General features: G+C 52.6%; 2 protein-coding genes and 1 long non-coding RNA gene across 3 annotated transcripts; all 3 read right to left on the bottom strand.

Moving 5' to 3' along the window:
* Positions 1 to 677: 677 nt before the first annotated feature.
* LOC103743762 (probable G-protein coupled receptor 32) lies at positions 678 to 1,657 on the bottom strand. The gene is given in 2 exon segments (XM_008845232.1): positions 678 to 713; positions 716 to 1,657. Coding segments are annotated over 2 exon segments (978 nt in total).
* A 5,686-nt stretch (positions 1,658 to 7,343) lies between these two features.
* On the bottom strand, positions 7,344 to 9,841 carry LOC108491406. Its single transcript, XR_001872739.1, has 3 exons — positions 9,006 to 9,841; positions 7,685 to 7,789; positions 7,344 to 7,380 (listed from the first exon to the last, which is right to left on the bottom strand). It is a non-coding gene; the product is annotated as an uncharacterized LOC108491406 (long non-coding RNA).
* Positions 9,842 to 12,362: 2,521 nt separating this feature from the next.
* On the bottom strand, positions 12,363 to 15,472 carry Clec11a (C-type lectin domain containing 11A). Its single transcript, XM_008845163.3, has 4 exons — positions 15,145 to 15,472; positions 14,791 to 14,980; positions 14,345 to 14,536; positions 12,363 to 13,304 (listed from the first exon to the last, which is right to left on the bottom strand). Exons 1-4 carry the CDS (start codon positions 15,289 to 15,291, stop codon positions 12,859 to 12,861), a joined length of 975 nt encoding a protein of 324 aa, XP_008843385.1. The 5' UTR covers positions 15,292 to 15,472; the 3' UTR covers positions 12,363 to 12,858.
* Between the last annotated feature and the right edge of the window lie 3,234 nt (positions 15,473 to 18,706).

Genomic DNA, 18,706 nt, shown 5'->3' with positions numbered 1-18,706 from the left:
TGAGACCAGCTACAAATGGATGAATCCTGAAAACATGCTAGGTGAAATAGGCCAGACACAAAGAGCATACGTGGTGTCTGGTTCTACTTGGGTGATATACTTAGAATAGCCAAATTCACAGTGACAAGTACAGGAAGCTATTGATTAGTTGGTGGATTTTCTGTATGGGATGATGTAAAAGTTCTGGAAATAGATAACAGTTATGATTGCACAGCTTGTGAATGGATTCAGTACCACTGAAATGTACATTTACAAGTGGCCAAAATTGTAAGTTTTATGTTTTACATGCATTTTGGTCTTTTTGAGACAAGGTTTCCCTGTAGCCCCAGCTAACTTAGAACTCACTATGTAGACCAGGCTGGCCTTGAACTCACAGAGATCTGCCTGCCTCTGCCTCCCAAGTGCTGGAATCAAAGGCCTGCAACACCAGACCTGACAACTACAGAGCTTTTGAGGAGGGACTGGTGGGAAGACTTCCTGGAAGAGGAGCCAGGTCTGGGAAGCCAGTGTGGATAGGTATTCATGCACAGACTATGAAGAAGGATTTCTGGTTTGCATGGAAGTGGGGAGAGCTGATGAACAGCTAAATGCCCTGGCCAAGGCGGAGGGTACAGACAGGAAAACTTTCTGTTGAAAACCCAGACTATGAAGTAGGACTTCTGGTTTGCTGCTGGTTTCTACCACCGCCTGGGGGATTTGCCTCCAGGACAGGAGGGCTGATGAAACCCTCCTCCCCAAAAGCCCTGGCCAAGGCGGAAGATGCCGACTGGAAAAACCTTTGCTGGAAATCTCTGCCGATGAAGACGTACAGGAAGGGATTGAGACAGCTGTTGAAGCAGCCCAGGGAGAAGGTGACCCACAAGATGGATAGATAGGAGTGGCCCCAGGACGGCAGCAGCTTGGATTCCACCAAGAGCCCCAGGTTAAAGGGGAACCAGAAGATGAAGAAGGCGCTCACCAGCACCACCAGGAGTGTCTTGGGCCTGCTGGCGTGGACCCAGCCCTCCCTCCGGAGCTTGGCCCGGATGAGGTAGGCACAGGTGCTGATGATAGACAGAGGGACTAAGAAACCAAGCAGGAAGTGGGCAACAGCCAGCGCCATTTGTTGGTTAGTATCCACCAAACTCCAGTCCAGCGGGGGCTTCTTATGGGAGCTGAAGTTGAAGAAACATTGTTCACAGCCTTTTATATTGTCAACAGTTCGGTACTTCAGAGACGGAGAGCAGGCAGCAGCGGCCAGCAGCCACACCACGATAGCTAGCCAAGTGGCTCGCCGCACGGTGCGGTGGTTCCTGGCCCACACGGGGTACAGGACCAAGATGCAGCGGTCCACAGAGATGAGGACCAACAGGTAGATGCTGGCGAAGAAGTTGAGAATGAGAAAGGCCATGTAGAGCCTGCAGACCAAGCCAGCAGAAGGCCACCAGCCGTTGGCCACGATGTAGATGGACACCGGTAAGGACAGGAGAACCAAGAAGTCAGCAAGGGCCAAGTTGAAGAACCAGACTGTTGTGACGGTGCTGGTCATGCGGAACAGCGTCATCCACAGCACCAGCCCATTGCCCAGCACACCGACAACACAGGACACAGAGAGGATGGCCATGGTGAGATGGCGGAGGCACCCCACCCGCTCCAGCTGGCATTCAGGGTCAGCCATCTTTCGGAACAGAAAAGGTCACATCAGAGCCACTAGTCACATTTCACTACAGCCCACGGCCCCCAGGGACCCAGACACTACCAGCGTTAATAAAATTTTCTATGTGGTTATGTGGATTGAACACAGGGACTCCTACCAGCTTGGGGGGGTGCTTCTAGGCAGGGGCTCTACCCCTGAGGCACACCCCAGCCCCTCACTGAGGGATCCTAGGCAGGGGCTCCACCGCTGAGCCACACCCCAGCCCCTCACTGGGGGACTCTAGGCAGGGGCTCTACCGCTGAGCCACACCCCAGCCCCTCACTGGGGGATCCTAGGCAGGGGCTCTACCACTGAGGTACATCCTGAGCTCTCCTCTCACATTTTATTTTTAGACAGTTCTAAAGTTGCCCAGGCTGGCGTGAAACTCACTCTTCAGGGGAGGCAGATCCTTAATTTGTAACATTCTTGCCTCAGACTCCCAGTGACTGGGATCTTCCTTTGATTGCTTCAGTTCCATTGATCTGTCTTCAAATTCACTAATTTCATTCTCAATCTGTGAACTAGCCAATAATATTCTAATTGTTTTTTGGTTTTTTGAATGTGCACTTAGTTCTTTCTTCATAGTTTCTTTTTCCCACTACAATTTCCTGACTATAAATTCCTTCCGGGTATTGATAGAATCTGCCAGTGAGGGGCTGGGGTGTGGCTCAGCGGTAGAGCCCCTGCCTAGGATCCTCCAGTGAGGGGCTGGGGTGTGGCTCAGCAGTAGAACCCCTGCCTAGAATCCCCCAGTGAGGGGCTGGGGTGTGGCTCAGCAGTAGAGCACTTGCCTATAGTCTCAAAGCCAACAACTTAGTGCAAACTTTTCTCAAAGAAAATGGAGAAAAAACAGTAAAACAAAGGCTGGGGATGGAGCTCTGTGGTAGAGCACCTGCCTGGAATCCCCTAGTGAAGGGCTAGGGACATGGCTCACTGGAAAGAGCCCCTGCCAAAATCCCCCAGTGAGGGGCTGGGGTGTGGCTCAGTGGTAGAGGCTTAGGTAGTAGCCTATGGGAGATAAAGGTCTTGCATCAGGGTGTGGTCATGAACATCTGTAATTGCAGCATTTGGGTGGAGGCTATATAGTAAGTTTGAAGCTAATGTGGGGGGGGAGGGGGGAGAGACAGAGAGAGAGAGAGAGAGAGAGAGAGAGAGAGAGAGAGAGAGAGAGAATGGCCCCGAATTTCTAATCTGGTGGAAGACATGAGCTCACAGATGCTGCTAGCTTTTGATGAACTCCCAGTCAGGTATTTATAAGACAGTCTCTGGTGATCCACAGCAGGGTTGGCCTTGCTGCCTTGAAGGACCTGTGAGGTTAGCCATAGGAAAGAGTCAAGCCTGGGGAGATGCTCGGGGTAAAGTGTTTGCCATACAACCCTGGGAACCTGAGTTCCATCTTTGGGTGTGAGGGTGCATGCTTGTAACCTGATCCCTGGGGAGACAGACAGAGGCTCCTTGGGCTCCAGAGCCAGTCACTCTAGCCTACTCAGAGTCCCAGGCCAATCAGAGACCCTGTCTCACAAAGCAAGGTTGACAGCTCCTGAGCAATGACAGCCAAGGTTGAGCTCTGGTCTCTACATGCATGCACACATACATGTATGCACGCACACACATGCATGCATACACAAACCCTAGAAGAGCGCTGAGGATTGAACCCAGGGCTCCAGACATGTTAGGCAAACCCTGTTCCACTGAGCTTTGTCCCAGTCCTCAGTGTTTTGAGACTCTGTCTCCCATGTTCAAACTGGAAATCCTCCTGCCTCAGCTTCCTGAGTGTTAGAGTTGTAGGCATAGTCCATAGTCCATCATACCACACATTTTTGTGATCACTTCTCTGACACCCACACTCCCTTTCCCCACCCTCCACCCTCTGAGCTCCTAGACCCCTCCCAGCAATCCCAACCCCATCACCCACCTTATGCTGCATCAGAGCAAAGGGCTGGAGTCAGGCCAGAGGCTCTGTCTGTCTCTGGTGTCTGTCCATCCAGTCAGCCCAGGGTGAGGCTGGGGGTAGGGCAGGGCAGGGGACATAGAGGAGGAAACAGTTTGTAAATTTGGGAGCAGATAAAGTTCCAGGAAAACGTCTTGAGCAAGAGCCATGGTGACCCTGAAGATCAGTATCAGAATGTGGGACGTGACACCGATGGGCTGGCCAGGCTCCGAGGTTGGGATCCCAGGGTCTAGAGAGAGCCACGTTCCAGACATGTGCTGTCTCCTCTGACCATCAGCAAAGGATCAGCCAAGTGATGGGCACTCAGTAGGTGTGCAAATACAGCCAGATCTCATGATTACCATGACTTCTGGACTCTAACATCATACCATGTGTACAGGCGTCACAGACAATAGAAGGCTCAGGCTCCAGAACCATGCACCCCACTCTCCTGATGCTTGAATATTTTTACTTCCTCTTTCCTCTTTAATCCAAATATTTGGGACAAAAAGTGTTTCCAATTTGAGGCTTTTTCCCCCTCAGATTTTGGAGTTATTATTTTTTTATTTTTATTTTATTTTATGTGTATGAGTGTATGCATGCATGTATGTAAGTGCACCTGTGGTCATGCAATGCCTGTGGAAGTCAGAAGAGGGCATCAGATCCCCTGGAACTGGAGTTACAGACAGTTGTTAGCTGCCATGTGGGTGCTGGGAATCGAACCCAGGTCCTCTGAAAGAACAGTCAGTGCTCTTAACCACCAAGCCATTTCTCTAGATTATGGAATTATTTACATATATATTATGAGATACCTTGTGTCAGGATTTGGTTGTAGAGTGTCCCCCTCCTCATGTGTTTGAGCACCTGGTTCCCAGCAGGGGGCGCTGGTTGGGGCAGGTCTGGAAACTTTGGGTCCTGAGCAACAGAAGTGAGTCCCTGGTGTGTGTGTGGCGGGGGGGTTGACTGTGATAAAATATCCGCTGCTATTTGTTGAAAACTCTTTGTTTCTCTATTTTTAAAAATACTTTATATACTATTTTTATTTTATGTGTACGAATGTATTGCTTGCATGCATGTAAGTGCACCAGTGTCATGTAATGCCTGCAGAGGTCAAAATCCTGTCAGATCCCATGGGACTGGAGATACAGACAGTTGTTAGCTGCCATTTGGGTGCTGGGAATTGAACCTGGGTCTTCTGTAAGAGCAACCAGTGCTCTTAACCACTGAGCCATCTCTCCAGTCTCTCTTTATTACTTTTTCTTTTCTTTTTTCTTTTTTAATTTTTTGGTCTTTTGAGACAGGGTCTCTCTGTAGCCCCAGCTGTTCTGGAACTCACTATGTAGACAAGGCTGGCCTTGAACTCACAGAGATTCGCCTGCCTCTGCCTCTCGAGTGCTGAGACTAAAGGCATGCTCCACCACGCCCAATGGGACTTTTGTTTTTAAAAGGAGGGGCTGCTCTTCCAAAATGTCAATGTCATAAATTCGTAAGTGTTCCTGGCAAAGAAGCTAGGCAGGGGTTATGACAGCTGAGGAAGGAGAGGTGTCAAGGTCCAGACCTGGCTGGGTTAGACAGCAAGTTCCAGCACAGCCTGGGCTACATACACAGACCTGATTGTAAGAAAAAAGAGGGCAGGGCTGGAAAGATGGCTCAGCAGTTAGAGCACTGGCTGCTCTTACAGAGGACCTAGGTTCGATTCCCAGCACCCACATGGTGACTAGCAACTGTTTGTAACTCCAGTTCCAGGGTATCTAACGCCTTCCTCCGACCTCCATGGGCATTGCACAACACAGGTGGCACTTACATACGTGTAGGCAATACACTCACAGACATAAAATAAAAATAATAAAGAAAGAAAAAAGAGGGCTAGGGAGAGGGCTCGGTGGTTAAAGTGGCTTGCTGCCAAGACTCACAACCTGGATTCAGTCCCTGAGACCCAGGTGTTGGGACAGAACTGACTGCAGCATTTTGTTTTCTGATCTCCATACGTTCACATGGCATGTGTGCCACACTCATACGTATACTCATGCACTCATAATAAATAAATAAAGTATAATAAAAAAATAGAGAACCATGTTCTGTAAAGGAGGCTAAAAAGACCCTTACTATATGACTCCCAACTGCATACTCAGCTGAAAAGTGTGTAAACAAAAAACACTAATCAGGGCTGGAGAGATGGTCCAGAGGTTCAGTTCCCAGTACCATGTGGCAGCTAACAACCATCCAAAACGCTAGTTCCAGGGGATCTGATTTTTCTGGCTTCTGTGGGCATTGCATGCAAGTGGTGAACTTATATACTCAAGCAAAACACTCACACACATAAAAAATTTAAAAATTAAAAGCCCCACTGAGGTTGAGGAAGATGGCTCAGTTAGTAAAGTTTGTGCTAGGCAAGCATCAGGACCCAAGTTCAGATCCCCAGCACCCCCATACACCTGTGTATAGTGGCACCATGTTTATAATCCCAGTACTGGGGAAGTGAAGACAGGTAGATCCCAGAGGTTCACTGACTAGCCAGCCCAGCCAATCAGTAAGCTCTCTGTGCAGTGAGAGACCATCTCAAAAATTAAGATGGCAACCAATTGAGAAAGACACCAGATCTCAATCTCTGGCCTCCACATGCACAGATGTGCACACACACACACACGTACACACACACACAGAGAGAGAGAGAGAGAGAGAGAGAGAGAGAGAGAGAGAGAGAGAGAGAGAGAAGGGAAGGAGAGGGAGAGGGAAGGAGGGAATAAGGGAAGGAGAGGGAGATGGGGAGGGAGAGGGAGAGAGAGAAAAAGAGGAGAGAGAGAGAGAGAACCATTGAGTCAACACACCAAATTAGAATACCACCAGGAGATTAGATAAAGATTGCATAAATGTTATGTTTACCAAGGTTGAACAGAGAGGTGATGTAAGGACCCATCTCTAATCTTTGGGAACAAGTGCTGAAGAATTCAGATTCAGCATATGTGGTATTAACGTCTAAATGCCTCTGAAAATATGTATATGCTAAGGAACCCAAACTAGCTTGAACTATAAAAATCTGCCTTCCTCTCCCTCCACAGTACAGACAGAGCCAGCTGCCCACAGATGCCCTGTGGCTCCAAGGTACTCCACAACCCCTTCTGGAAGGGAATCCTGCCGCTTTATTACCCATACACTTTATTTTCTAAAATCTCCCACTGTGCATCACTTTGCTGTTTGAAAGCACTTCCAAAAGAATGGAGCAATCTACAGTTTCTTGCCTGGAAGGTTGCAGACATTTGGTCACTACTCTAAGTTTGCTTCTGAGCTGTGAAAAACACCATGACCAAAGGAAGCTTGGGGAGGAAAGGGTTTATTTGGCTTACAGCTCACAGTCCATCACTAAGGGAAGTCAAGGCAGGAACCTGGAGGCAGGAGCTGAAGAAGAGGCCATGGAGGAAGGCTGGCTTGCTCCCCGTGGCTTGCTCAGCGACCTTTCATATACAGACCAGGCCCACCTGCCCAGGGATGGCACCACGCACCGTGGGCTGGCCCTCCCACATCAGCTAGTAATTAAGAAAACACCTCACAGGCAGGCCCACAGATCAATCTGACAGAGGAAATTCCTCAGTTGAGAGTCTGTCTTCCCAGGCGTGTCAAGGTGGTCCACATGGGGTTGGAGAGATGCTCAGTCGTTAGGAACACTTGCTGCTCTTGCAGAGGACCCAGGTTTGGTTCTCAGCATCCATAGGCAACTCGAAACTGCCTGTAACTCCAGTTCCGTTGTATCTAACACCGTCTTCTGGCCTCTGTGGGACTGTATTCACATGGCACACATACATGCACTCATTCGCACACATAAAATTTTTAAAAAGTTTTTGAGACAGGGTCTCCCTGTAGCCCCAGCTTGCCTGGAAGACCCTGTGTAGACCAGGTTGGCCTTAATCTCACAGAGATCCACCTGCCTTTGCTTCCCGAGTGCTGGGATAAAAGGCGTGAGCCACCATACCCAGAAAAAAATAAAATATTTTGAAGTTACTAAAAAAACTAATCAGCACAGTCACCATCAAGGATTCTGGGTCTTGGGCCACTAAGATGGTTCAGTGGGGAAAAGTACTTACCGCCAGACTGATGATGTGAGTTCCATCCCCTTGACCCTCATGGTCGAGAGAGAACCGACTTCTACAAGTTGCTGGCCTCCACATGCACGCCAGGAACATACACAACTACACATACAGTAATAATATATAAAATGATATATTTAAATAAAAGGATTATGGGTCTCCAGGGACACAGTCTCAAACTAAGAGTTTCTGGGATCAATATACCACCCTATACAGATGTTCAAATTTCTAAAGAAATAAGACTGTGGGTCCTGTCATCCAGACCTGCTGCAGACTTATTTCTACACAGTCCTTCTTACTTCGAACCTACCAAAACTGTATTTCGCTGAAATTCCATCCAACCTCTCCTCTCCCTCCAAACAATGATGCCTTACAGCTCCTCCTTGGGATATGGTCCCTTCACCACCACCAAGTGACAGACCTGGCTGATCCATTGGTAACTGAACTTAGATGGTTGAGCATATGCAATATCAAACTATTAATATGTAAGTCTCAGTCAAGTGTATGTGGGGGCTGGAGATGATTCAGTGGTTAAGAACACTGGCTGCTCTTGCAGAGGACCTGGATTTGGTTCCCAGCACCCACATGGCAACTCATAACTCCAGTTCCAGGGGATAGGATGCCTTCTTTGGACCTCTGTGGGCACTGTATGCACATATACATACCTACACACACACACACACACACACACACATTAAATGTAAATAAATCTTTGAAAATTATTTTTAAAAGTAATTATGTGTTTATATTGTTTATGCCAATTATCTGTAAGTTTATAATTATTTCTATTTTTTAATTTTGTGTGTGTACAAGTGTGTGTGTGTACAAGTGTGTGCACATGCCACAGTACATGTGGCAGTCAGAGGACAACCGGTTCTCTCCTTCTACCCTATGTACCCTAGGGATCAAACTCGGGTCCCCAAGCTTGGTGGGAGGGAGGCACCTTTATCCAGTGAGCTGCCTCACCAGCTCTGAAATCATTTCTTTCTTTTAAAAAATGTTCATTTACTTATAAATGATGTGTGTGTGTGTGTGTGTGTGTGTGTGTGTGTGTGTGTGGTGGAGTATGTGCCAGAGGCTTCAGATACCCTGGAACTGGAATTACAGGCAGTTGTGAGCTGCCCAACATAGGTGCTGGGAATGGAAGTTGCACATTCTAGTAGAGCAATATGAGTTCTTAACCCCTGAGCTATCTCTCCAGCCCCCTGAAAGCATTTCTCAAAGAGTTATCTTAGCTTCTTGTTACTTTTGTGTGTGTTTTTGAGACAGGGTCTCCCTGTAGCCCCAGCTGGCTTGAAAATATGTAGACCAGACTGACCTTGAACTCACAGAGATCCTCCTGCCTCTGTCTCCAAAAAGCTGGGGTTACAGGCGTGACCCACTACTTCCGGCTGCAAAGAAGAAATTTTATTTTGTAGTTGGTACTGTATTCCCTAAAGCTGGCAACCGAACTTTGAGAAAGGTTTATATTTTCTATGCATATTTTATATGAAGTAACTTCACTTAAAAAGAGTGTTACATCTTCCCATAAAAATTCACTATTAAAAAAACAAAAGCAAAAATAAAAAACCCCCAACAACAACAAATACCTTGTTGGGAGGATTCACTAACAGACTAGGGACTGGACCGCATTTCCCTGGGGTTTGTAGTCCCCGAAGCCCTTGTTGCCGCTGTTTCTGACTTTGGGAATCTCGGGCTTTGTGCTCTTGCACTAGCAACTTGGGGTCTTTTTAATGAGTGCGTCCCAGTCACCTGCTGTGGCCTCCCCTGGTCCATGCACTGACTTTGCAAATCACACGTGTTGCAGAGAGAGCAAGGGAAAGTACACTCGAAACTGGAACCTGCAAGAATATTCCATCTGGATGACTGACCCAGCCTGAGGCAGGCCTCGGAGGAGAAGCCGCAGCACCTCATCTCCAGTGGCGTCCCCTGGGCCAGGCAATGCTCTAGGGTGCAGTAGCTCTTGGATCCCCCAGACTGAGTGAGTGAGGCGACTGATTTTGAAATATCCAAAGGGAGGAGGGTAGGATGATGGGGGGATGCTTGGAATCCCAGCACTGGGTAGGTAGAACAAGTGACCCTGACTTAAGGTGGAAGGAGGATCAAGACATGAAGGTGACCTCTGAGCTACACACATGCTCTGGCCCATGCAGAATGCCCCCACCAACACACAGGAGGGAGGGAGGAAGGGAGGGAGGGAGGGAGGAAGGGAGGCAGGCTAGGGACTTTAGTTCACAGAGTGCTTGCCTAACATGCATTATGTCCTGGGTTCAATCCCTAATAGCCAGCCTGAACTGCTTTGACGCCCCCCCCCAAAAGAACAGAATCCTAACTCCACAGGGTGGAAAGGTGGAGGGAAGGTTGGGTGAACTTGTGATCCTCCTGCTTCACTCTCTGTAGCTGGCTGTCTTAGCATCTTTTCCCACTGCTGGATAAAACACATTGAAATAGCAACTTACAGGAGAAAAGGTTTACTTGACTCTCAACTCCAGGTTAGCATCCATCATTGTAGGGAAGTGGAGTCCAGGCAGCAAGAACTTGAACCAACTGGTCACATCACATCCACAGTCCAGAGCACAAAGCAATGGATTAAGGCATGCAGGTGGATGCTCATTTCGACCTTCCCTTCTCACCCAGTCCAGGGCCCAACGATGAAATGATGCCTCCCACATCAGGGTGGGTTTTCCCACTTCGACCCAATTAAGGCAGTGCCCTACAGATATGTCCACAGTCCAACCTGATAGACAATCAATCCCTCATTGAGACTGCCTTCCCAGGTGAGTCTACATTTGTAAACCACAAGCAGGATTATACCATCAGGACTGGTGGGTCTAGAGCAGCATCAACATCACCAATAGAAACCTTTTTTGTTTGGTTTTGTTCTTTGAGATAGGGTCTCCCTGTTGCCCCAGGAGGCCTAGAACGCCATGTACCCTAGCCTGGGCTTGAACTCACAGAGATCCGCCTGCTTCTGCCTCCTGAGTGCTGGGATTAAAGGGGTGAGCCACTGTGCTTTATTATTTATTATTGCATGTGTGTGTCTGTGCAGGAGCAGGCAAATATATGTGCGGAGGTTAGAGGACAACTTCTGGGAGTTAGTCTTCTCTTCACTAATTAGGTCTTCTCTTCACTAACTCGTGATATCAAGTTTAGCAGCAAGCTCCTAAACTGCTGAGCCATCTCCTTGGCCTGATAGAAGCCTTTTGATTCCAGGCCACACCTCTCAAGTTGTACTTTCTCTAGAGCCCTGGAGCTGAGAAATGATTCTGGAAGGGGTAAGGGAAGGGTTCTCAGAGAAAGGGGACGGCTCCTTCTGCCCACAATGTAGCCAATGGAGACATTCTGGTGGCTATGACTGAGGCATAAGAACAGCCAGGGTCATGTACCTATTCTTGAACCCCATAATGTCCTGCTCAGACTTGTTACCATTTAAAGTGTCCTCCAAGGCTCAGGTGTGTAAACATTCGTCCAGTGCTGGTGTTGCTATCTTACAGAGATCCACCTGCCTCTGCTTCCCAAATGCTGGGATTAAAGGCATGCAGTACCACCCGGTCGGTGTCAGGCATTTTATCAAAGCACTGAGGATTGTCACTAGTACCAGGCCCATACCCTGGCAGTGGCACAGGGGGAGCCCAGGGTCCCCTTCCTCCCAATTACATTTTTTCTTGGAGGAAGGAGGCTCATAAGACCCAGGAAACTCAGGAAGACGGAGATTATATAAGCAGTCAACAGTTGTTGGGAGAAAGATTGTCTTTAGTGGAGCTGACCACAGGCTGTACTGAGCTCCAGGGGGAGCTTCTGTGGTCATCACCCACGCTAGGGTGGGCTTTGGGGGTGCAGATGCCTTTGAACTACCTGTGTTCCTGTAAGGAACTCTTAATAAACTTGTTGGTCCTTTAGTTAGATTTGACTGGAATCATTTCTTCGGTCTGCCTTTGGAGCCCTATCTAGGATGAAAAGTCAAACACCTTCACCTGCTGGTAAATTGGAGGCCTGGGCAGGCCCGCTGCTGAGTTATCCTGCCCGTGGAGGTCGAAGGCATGGGAAGTGGTGAGGGACAGGACGGGACTGTGCTTTCTGTTCAGAGATGATCATGTTTGCCATATCCACGTTCTCACTTGGACACCCTCAGAGTCATAACTGAGCAGAAAAGGTTGCCCTAAGGTCAGACTAGGAAAACCCAGCTCAGAGAGGCCCCAGAACTGACTTAGTGTCCCAGGTAGGACGTAGCCGAGGGAGCAGTGCTTGACTGGCATCTGACAACGGGCCCTCAAGGTTATGACACAGGAAAAGTTAAGGGGGCAGGGGGCAGGAATCTCTGGTGGCCTGAGGGAGAAAGCAAGTTTGAGACGCTGATTAACATCAAACAATTCAGGGCCTTGAATACCTTTGATTTCCCCAGCTCTCTCTAACCAGGACCAGGACCAACCAGGTCCAGGATGGAACAAGGATTGACGGGCTGAAGGCCTAAAGGCCCCATAAGGAGGCACACTGGGGAGGGCTCGCACCTGCGGAGGTGGGCGTGTGCATTCTCCAGACATCTGTGCCCAGCGGTGTGTTCCTACGCATGTGTGTGCTCTACCATTCTGTATTCAAGCAAGGTAAAGTCCCAAAGCCTGGTCCTTCCTGGCTTCACCCACAGAGACAAAGGCCATGTGCCTCCACTGCGCCTCAGTAACATTCCAGAAGGGTTTATTGGCGCCAGGCATAGTCAGGAGTTCCAAGCTTCAGAGACAGACACCGGAGGGGATGCACACCAGCCCTCCTCGGGGGGTTGGGGGGGAACGCCCAGGTTGGTGGTATTTGCACTTTGGGCCCAGGAAGTATGCAAGGTGCGAGGTTCAGGGTGCACGGTATACAGGGCAGGGTGCAGGGTAGTGGTGCAAGGTTCAGAGTGCAGGGTGCTGGGTTCAGGGTGTATAGGGCAGGGTACAGGGTGCGGGATTCAGGTTACACGATGCAAAGTGTATGTTGCACCGTTACGTGTACGGAGCACGGTGGAGGTGCACGGTGTACAATGCAAGGTTCAGGGTGCATGGGGTAGAGTGCAGGGTTGCAGGGTCCAGGATGCAAGTGCAGGGTGCAGAGGGCAGGGGGCACGGGTGCAACGTTCAGCGTGGAGGGTGCGGGGTGCAGGAGTGCGCCGCAGCACCAGAGCGGGGACCGGCCCGCTAGAAGGGGAACTCGCAGACGAAGTAGAGGCGCCGCTCGCAGTCGTGGTCCCACCAGGAGCCGTCGTCCGAAGCCTGCGCCACGCAGTTTTCCAGGGTGCCGCCGTTGGGCTGATCCGGGCTGAGCGGATGCGGTGCCGCGCTAGGCTGGACGCCCGGCTCGGGGCTGGGTGCGCGATGCCAGGCGAAGAAGGACACGCGCTGCCCGTTCTCGAAGAGGTAGAGCCCCTCGGAGCGCCGGTCGTGCACGCCCAGCCACACCGGCCAGTTGTAGGGAGCGAGCGTCGCGCGGAGATAGCGGCTGAGCGCCTCCATCTGCTGCCGGTCGGCTGGCTGTGCCAGGCTCCCGCCCCGAGCCGCGCACCGTGCCTGCGCCGCCGCCTGCGTCTCGAAGTCTCGCGAGAGCAGGAAGCACTTGTGGCCGAGGCGCAGCCCCTTCAGGCAGCCTGCGGGCGGGGCGGAGCGGGAGAGGGCGGAGTTAGAACTTCAGGGCGCGAGTGGAGGGCGGAGCCAGAGTGAGAACTGCTGCGACCAATGAGGTGGAGCCAGGGCTGAGGCGCGTCCAAAGGGGAAGAAGGCGGAGCCTGAGTGAGAAGTGCCCCGACCAATGAGGTGGAGCCAGGGCTGTGGGGCGGGGCCAAGGGGAAGGGGGGAACCCTGGAGCAGAACTGCTGTGACCAATGATGTGTAGCCAGGGTTGAGGGGCGGGGCCAAGGGGAGAGGGCGGAGCCTGAGTGAGCCTAGGTTAAAACGTCAAAGACCTATATAAGGCGGAGCCAGGGCTGTGGGGCGGGGCCAGCCCATTCAAGGCGGGGCCAGGGCTGCAGGGGCGGGGCCAGAATCTACTTGGGAGGACTGGGGGAGATTGGGCTACAATTGTGATGACCAATGAGGCAGAGTCAGGGCCGCCACAGGGTCAGGTCAGAACATTTTGGGGGGGGAGAGGGCGGGGCTAGAACCGCCATAGGAAGACTGGGAGGAAAGTTGTTGGAACTGCAGTGACCAATCAGGTGGAGCCAAGGCTCCTGGGGGCGGGGCCAAGGAGAGAGCTGAGGGAGGAGTTAGAATTGAATAGACCAATGAGATGAGGCTGAGGCTGCTGGAGGCGGGGCCAAGCATTCAAGGGCGGGCAAGCGCGGAGCCTGGGTCTCTCTGGGTGGATTAGAAGGAGTCAGGACCAGAGTAGCTGTGACCACTGAGGGGAAGCCAGGGCCTTCAGGGGGCGTGGCCAGGATTTGTGGGCGTGGCTAGACAGCAGGGCAGGGCTTCCAGAGCCTTGACACAGGTTGGGAGGAGTGTCTCGCCTAATACCCATTCCATTGACTCTAACTTTCGGGTCAGCCAGCACATCCCAGTTGTGTGGGGACCCTCCTCCTGATGCCCGGCATCCCCAGGTCTTCAGATTTCCCAGGGTCCTCTCCTCCTGCCAGTCCTCCCACTAGGCGATGCGCCCCCTTCTCCACTCCACGGCGCACCTAGGACTCACCCTCCAAGCGGCCATGCTCACGGTCAGCGCGGACCTGCGCCTCCTGCAAAGCTTGCACAGTGTCACGGGTGTCGCCTGCCGCCTCCCGCAGCTGCCGCAGTCCCTGGGTCAGCTCGACCACGCGGGTGTCCAAGGCATGGAGACGGACATGCAACTGGTGTAGGCCTGCATCCAGGCCAGCCAGGCGGCCCACTGGGGAGGGACAGGATGCACAATTTGAAGAGGGTGGGTAACTGGGGGGAGGGCACAACCAGGGGCCCTGAGGCACTGGGAGGGCATGGCACTAGGACTCCCAAGAGTAGGATAGATCCCGCCAACTGGAAGGTCTAGAAGATTCCATGTGTGGCCTGGGATCTCGAGAGGCAAGGCTCGGGGTGGTGGGGGTCCTGAGGCTCCAGAGGAATTAGTGATTGACTGACGGGCCATCCCAGTGTCTGGGTACTCACAGATGTAAGTGATGGTGTCCTCTGGTGTGGGAGAAGGGCTGGGGCTGGGAGAAGGTGCTGCAGTGGTTTCCTCTTCCTCTTCCTCCCCACGAGTCTCTTCTGTCCCCCAGATCTCTTCGGCTTCAGAATTTCCAGCAAGATTACCCTCATCGTCCACCCCAGCGGGCAGCCCCAGAGCCTCCTGTAAATGCTGGAACAGAGAATGGATGGTCAGCCTCTTTCTACCTCCTCCCCCCTTCACCAGCTCCTTCCTTGAACCCATCATCCCATCCTCTGAACCCCATCACTCCCCCTTGCCCATCCCTACAACCCTTTGTCCCATGCCAACGCCCACAATGCCATCCCAAGACTCACCTTAAGCATCAGGGCCTCTCGATCTCGCTCTTCCTCCAGGGCACCCCCCCAGCCTCCCTCCCACTCCCTCTGCGCACCCCGGGCTCCGTGACTAAAGCCCAGGAGCTGAGGGACCACCAGGACCCCCAAGAGCCAGGCTGTCTGCATCTGACTGGGCTCCCTGGCACTCAGACTTGCAGACCTCAGAACTATCTGGAGTGGGGCTGGGGCCTCTGGGGAACTGGCAAGTGTGGTCCTCCCTGGGGCAGACTTTCTCCTATGCAATCCCTTCCTGGTCTGGGCTCCGTCTCCTCTCTTTTGGTTTCCTTGGCTCCTCTCTGTGCGCCTTCCCGCCCCTCTTGGCTCCCAGGAGGCCCTGCCTCTGTGGCCGGAAACCTCCAACGTTCCAAAGCCTGATCCCGCCTTGGGTCTCCCCACACCCACCCCTTTCCACTCTCCAGATCTCTGCCTCCTCCGCCCTTTTTCTTCCCCTTTGGAGCCAGCTCTCCAGGCCATCCAGCCCTGGTCCGGCAACCCTGTCAGAACCAAGCCATGGTGATGCTTGCTTTACAGTTCTGCTCCCTTCCGCCCCCCCACTCTTGGCCATTCCCGAGGGGACGGGGCTGGACTGAGGGGTCTGCTTAAGATGGTATTATCCTGCGGTCACCACTGACCACACACCCTGCTGAAGGGGACGCTTCTGCCCACTCTCAGGCTCCAGGGCATCCCCTACCTCCTCATCCCCCACCCCAAGATAGCCCGTGCCCACCATCCCAGCCCTTGTCCCCAGATGCAAGTGTGGGAACATGTATGAATAACGTATGTGTGGTCATGGGTTGTAGCTGGGAAGGTGGGACTTCAACATGTTAATAGAAGCTTTCCTCAGGCCAGGCCCTGAGCAGCTTGATCAGCTACTCAGTCAAGCAGGCCCAGAAGCTAGCCCCCACCCCTCAAGGGAGGGGAAGGTGGGAAGGAAGGGAGACATGTTCCGGGAAAGGTGGGCTAACAAGCGCTGGGCTCTAGGAGAACAGAGCCCAGAGCCTTCTGCAAGCTGCCTCATCCCAGCCTAGACCACTGCAGTCGCCTCCCCCTGCCATCCTCCTCCTTCCTCCGAGCCCCTCCAATCCGGACTGCTTGCCTGCTGCAGCCAGAGCAATCCTTCCAAACCATAAATCAGATCACATCACTCCCCACGCCCCTACCTTCCCAGCCAGGGCCTTGGTCCTCAGCTCAGCCTGCAGGGCTGGGGGCTGGGAGAGCACCATTCTGCAACCTCACCCTGTCTCCTCTTGCCCCCCCTCCAGCTGTACCCCCCTCCCCTCCTCAGAGGGTTTGCACCAACCTCCTTCTAGAAGACTCTTCCCCATTACTGGGGGCCTCAGCTCTGACCACCTCTGGAAAGCTAGGTCTGCAGAGTTGCTTTTTTAAAAATGCCTCATTCTTTTAGGCATGAGCCTACCAGTGTGGTCTGGTTTACTTGCATCCATCTCTTGCAGATCAAGGGGTAGAGTCTTGGGTAGTGTCTGAGGCTACGGCAGGGCAACTTATAGTAGGTGCTCAGTTAAGCTGCTGAGTAAGGAGGTGGCTGTTCCTGGTGGAGTAACTGCTTGATCAAAAGAAGCCAGACTTTGGCTATTTAGTTTGTACCCGAGTTCTCAAGGTGGTGGCCATGGTATGGGTGGAGGTGACAAAGGCAGGAATTTAGGAGGCCAGGCCATACCTACTCTATCCCAGGCCTGTGACTCCTCAGGGCTCTTCCAGCTTTGGGCCCAGTAAGTCCTGGCAACAAGGATGGAGCTCATGAGACAGAGATGGAGGGGCCCAGGCTCTGTAAAGGAGGAGTACAGGCTTGGGGGCGGGTGGTGGAGCGCAGCACAGCCCTGGAGGTCACGGCTATGAAGGCAGCTAGCCAAAGCTGCTGGCTCCAAGCAGGCACAGGGCATCTGCACCTCAGCTGCTAGGAGCCCCGTGGGGGCCTTGGAAATGAACTCACCCGTTTGCAAGAAAGTCTGGTACACCGAGGGCAGAGTGACCTTGGGCAGCCTGCTGGAACCTGTGTCTCTCAGATGCTCATGTGGGGCACAGAGGTCCCTCACCAGGGGCTGGAAACCTGGAGAGATCATGTAGAAAAGCCTTGTAGACTGTAGAGTGCCGAATAGCTACTCGCTGCCTGTGCCAAGATGGGCAGCTGTTCTCCACCGGCCCAGCTGCTCAGCACCTGGGTGGGTGGGTGGGTGTGCGTGGAGATAAGGGCCTCTCCAGGCTGGGCACCAGCTCTAGCTTATCCCAGGGTGCCCCAGGGAGCCTGCAGCTGGGGATAAATCCAGAGCCCCTCTATGGGAGCTTGTGTTCCCTAAAAGACCTGAAGACTAGGACTAGGCGGCATCAGGGCTGCCTGATTACCCACCACTGGATGCCAACCACCCTGCCTTAGCTCTGTGAGAAAGTCCCAGGTATGAGAGAGCTAGCTACCTGCACACAGTTAGTTCTGAGTGCCTATGTATGTGAGCTCTGAGAAGGCTAAGCACACTGTGTGTGACCAGTGAGGATGCACAGCCTTTGGAGTGCCACCTTGGAACTCTGCATCAGGCCAGTGAAGCCTATGGAAAGAGGCTTAATCCTTGACACCACCTGTTCTTAATCCTTGACACCACCTCTTTATAGCTGGGTGACCTTGGACAAGTTGCCTTGCCTCTCTGTGCTTCCACTGGAAAAAAAAAAAAAAGTCCCAGTATAGTCAGTCACCCATATAGTTTGTGGGGGGGGATCCCATTATTGAAGGGGTGGTAGTGTGGTTAGACAGATATACACACCTGTGGGATGGGCAGGGCGGTGGTGAGTGTGGGACAGCATGCAAACCTCTCTACTGTGTGCCTCTGTGGGGAGAGCTGAGTGCACAGGAGAGTGTGGTATGGGTAGTCTGGGAGGATGCTGCTTCTGCACCCTGACACTGGGGTCCCAGGGGCTGGGGAGTGTCTTTGATCACTGGGCCTGCAGTGTACCTAGGCAGGCATGCCCTAGGGAGTAGGCAGCTGTGTCTGGGGAACATGTGCCTATGTTAGGGGTGTGTGCGTGTGTGTGTGTGTGTGTGTGTGTGTGTGTGTGTGTACGTTTAGGAGCATGACACAGGAGTCTATAACCCTCACCATCCAATTTGGGGATGTACAGACTAGCTACAAATACATATGGCACCCCAGTGTGTATAGACGGGATGGGGAGCATTCTGGGAGAGGGACTCCTCTAGGCACAACAGGATCCCCCATTTGCGGGGTGTCGGGGTAAGTAGGGGTGGAGCTTGGGTTTGGGTATGGGGCAGGGGAGATGAGAGGTGGGGGAGGGGGAGGGGAGGGGGCGGAGCCTCGGTGTATAGGGAGGGAGGACGGGCGAGGTTTGGGGGCGCGGGGAGGGGCGATGTCTCCTCTGCTGGCTCCGGGAGGGAGGGGAGAGGGCGGAGGGAGGGGAGGGAGGGAGAGAGGGAGGGAGAGGAGAGCAAGAGAGAGAGAGACAGGGTGAGGGAGAGACAGCTAGAGCGAGAGAGCGAGCCGGGTGGCTGTGGAGGCGCGGAGCGGGCGGCGGCGCGGCG

This window comes from Nannospalax galili, unplaced genomic scaffold (genome assembly GCF_000622305.1).
Source record: "Nannospalax galili isolate Female #2095 unplaced genomic scaffold, S.galili_v1.0 scaffold960, whole genome shotgun sequence".
Lineage (NCBI taxonomy): Eukaryota > Metazoa > Chordata > Mammalia > Rodentia > Spalacidae > Nannospalax > Nannospalax galili.
The sequence above is the reverse complement of the archived record's forward strand: the minus strand, read 5'-3'. Positions and strand labels throughout refer to the sequence as shown.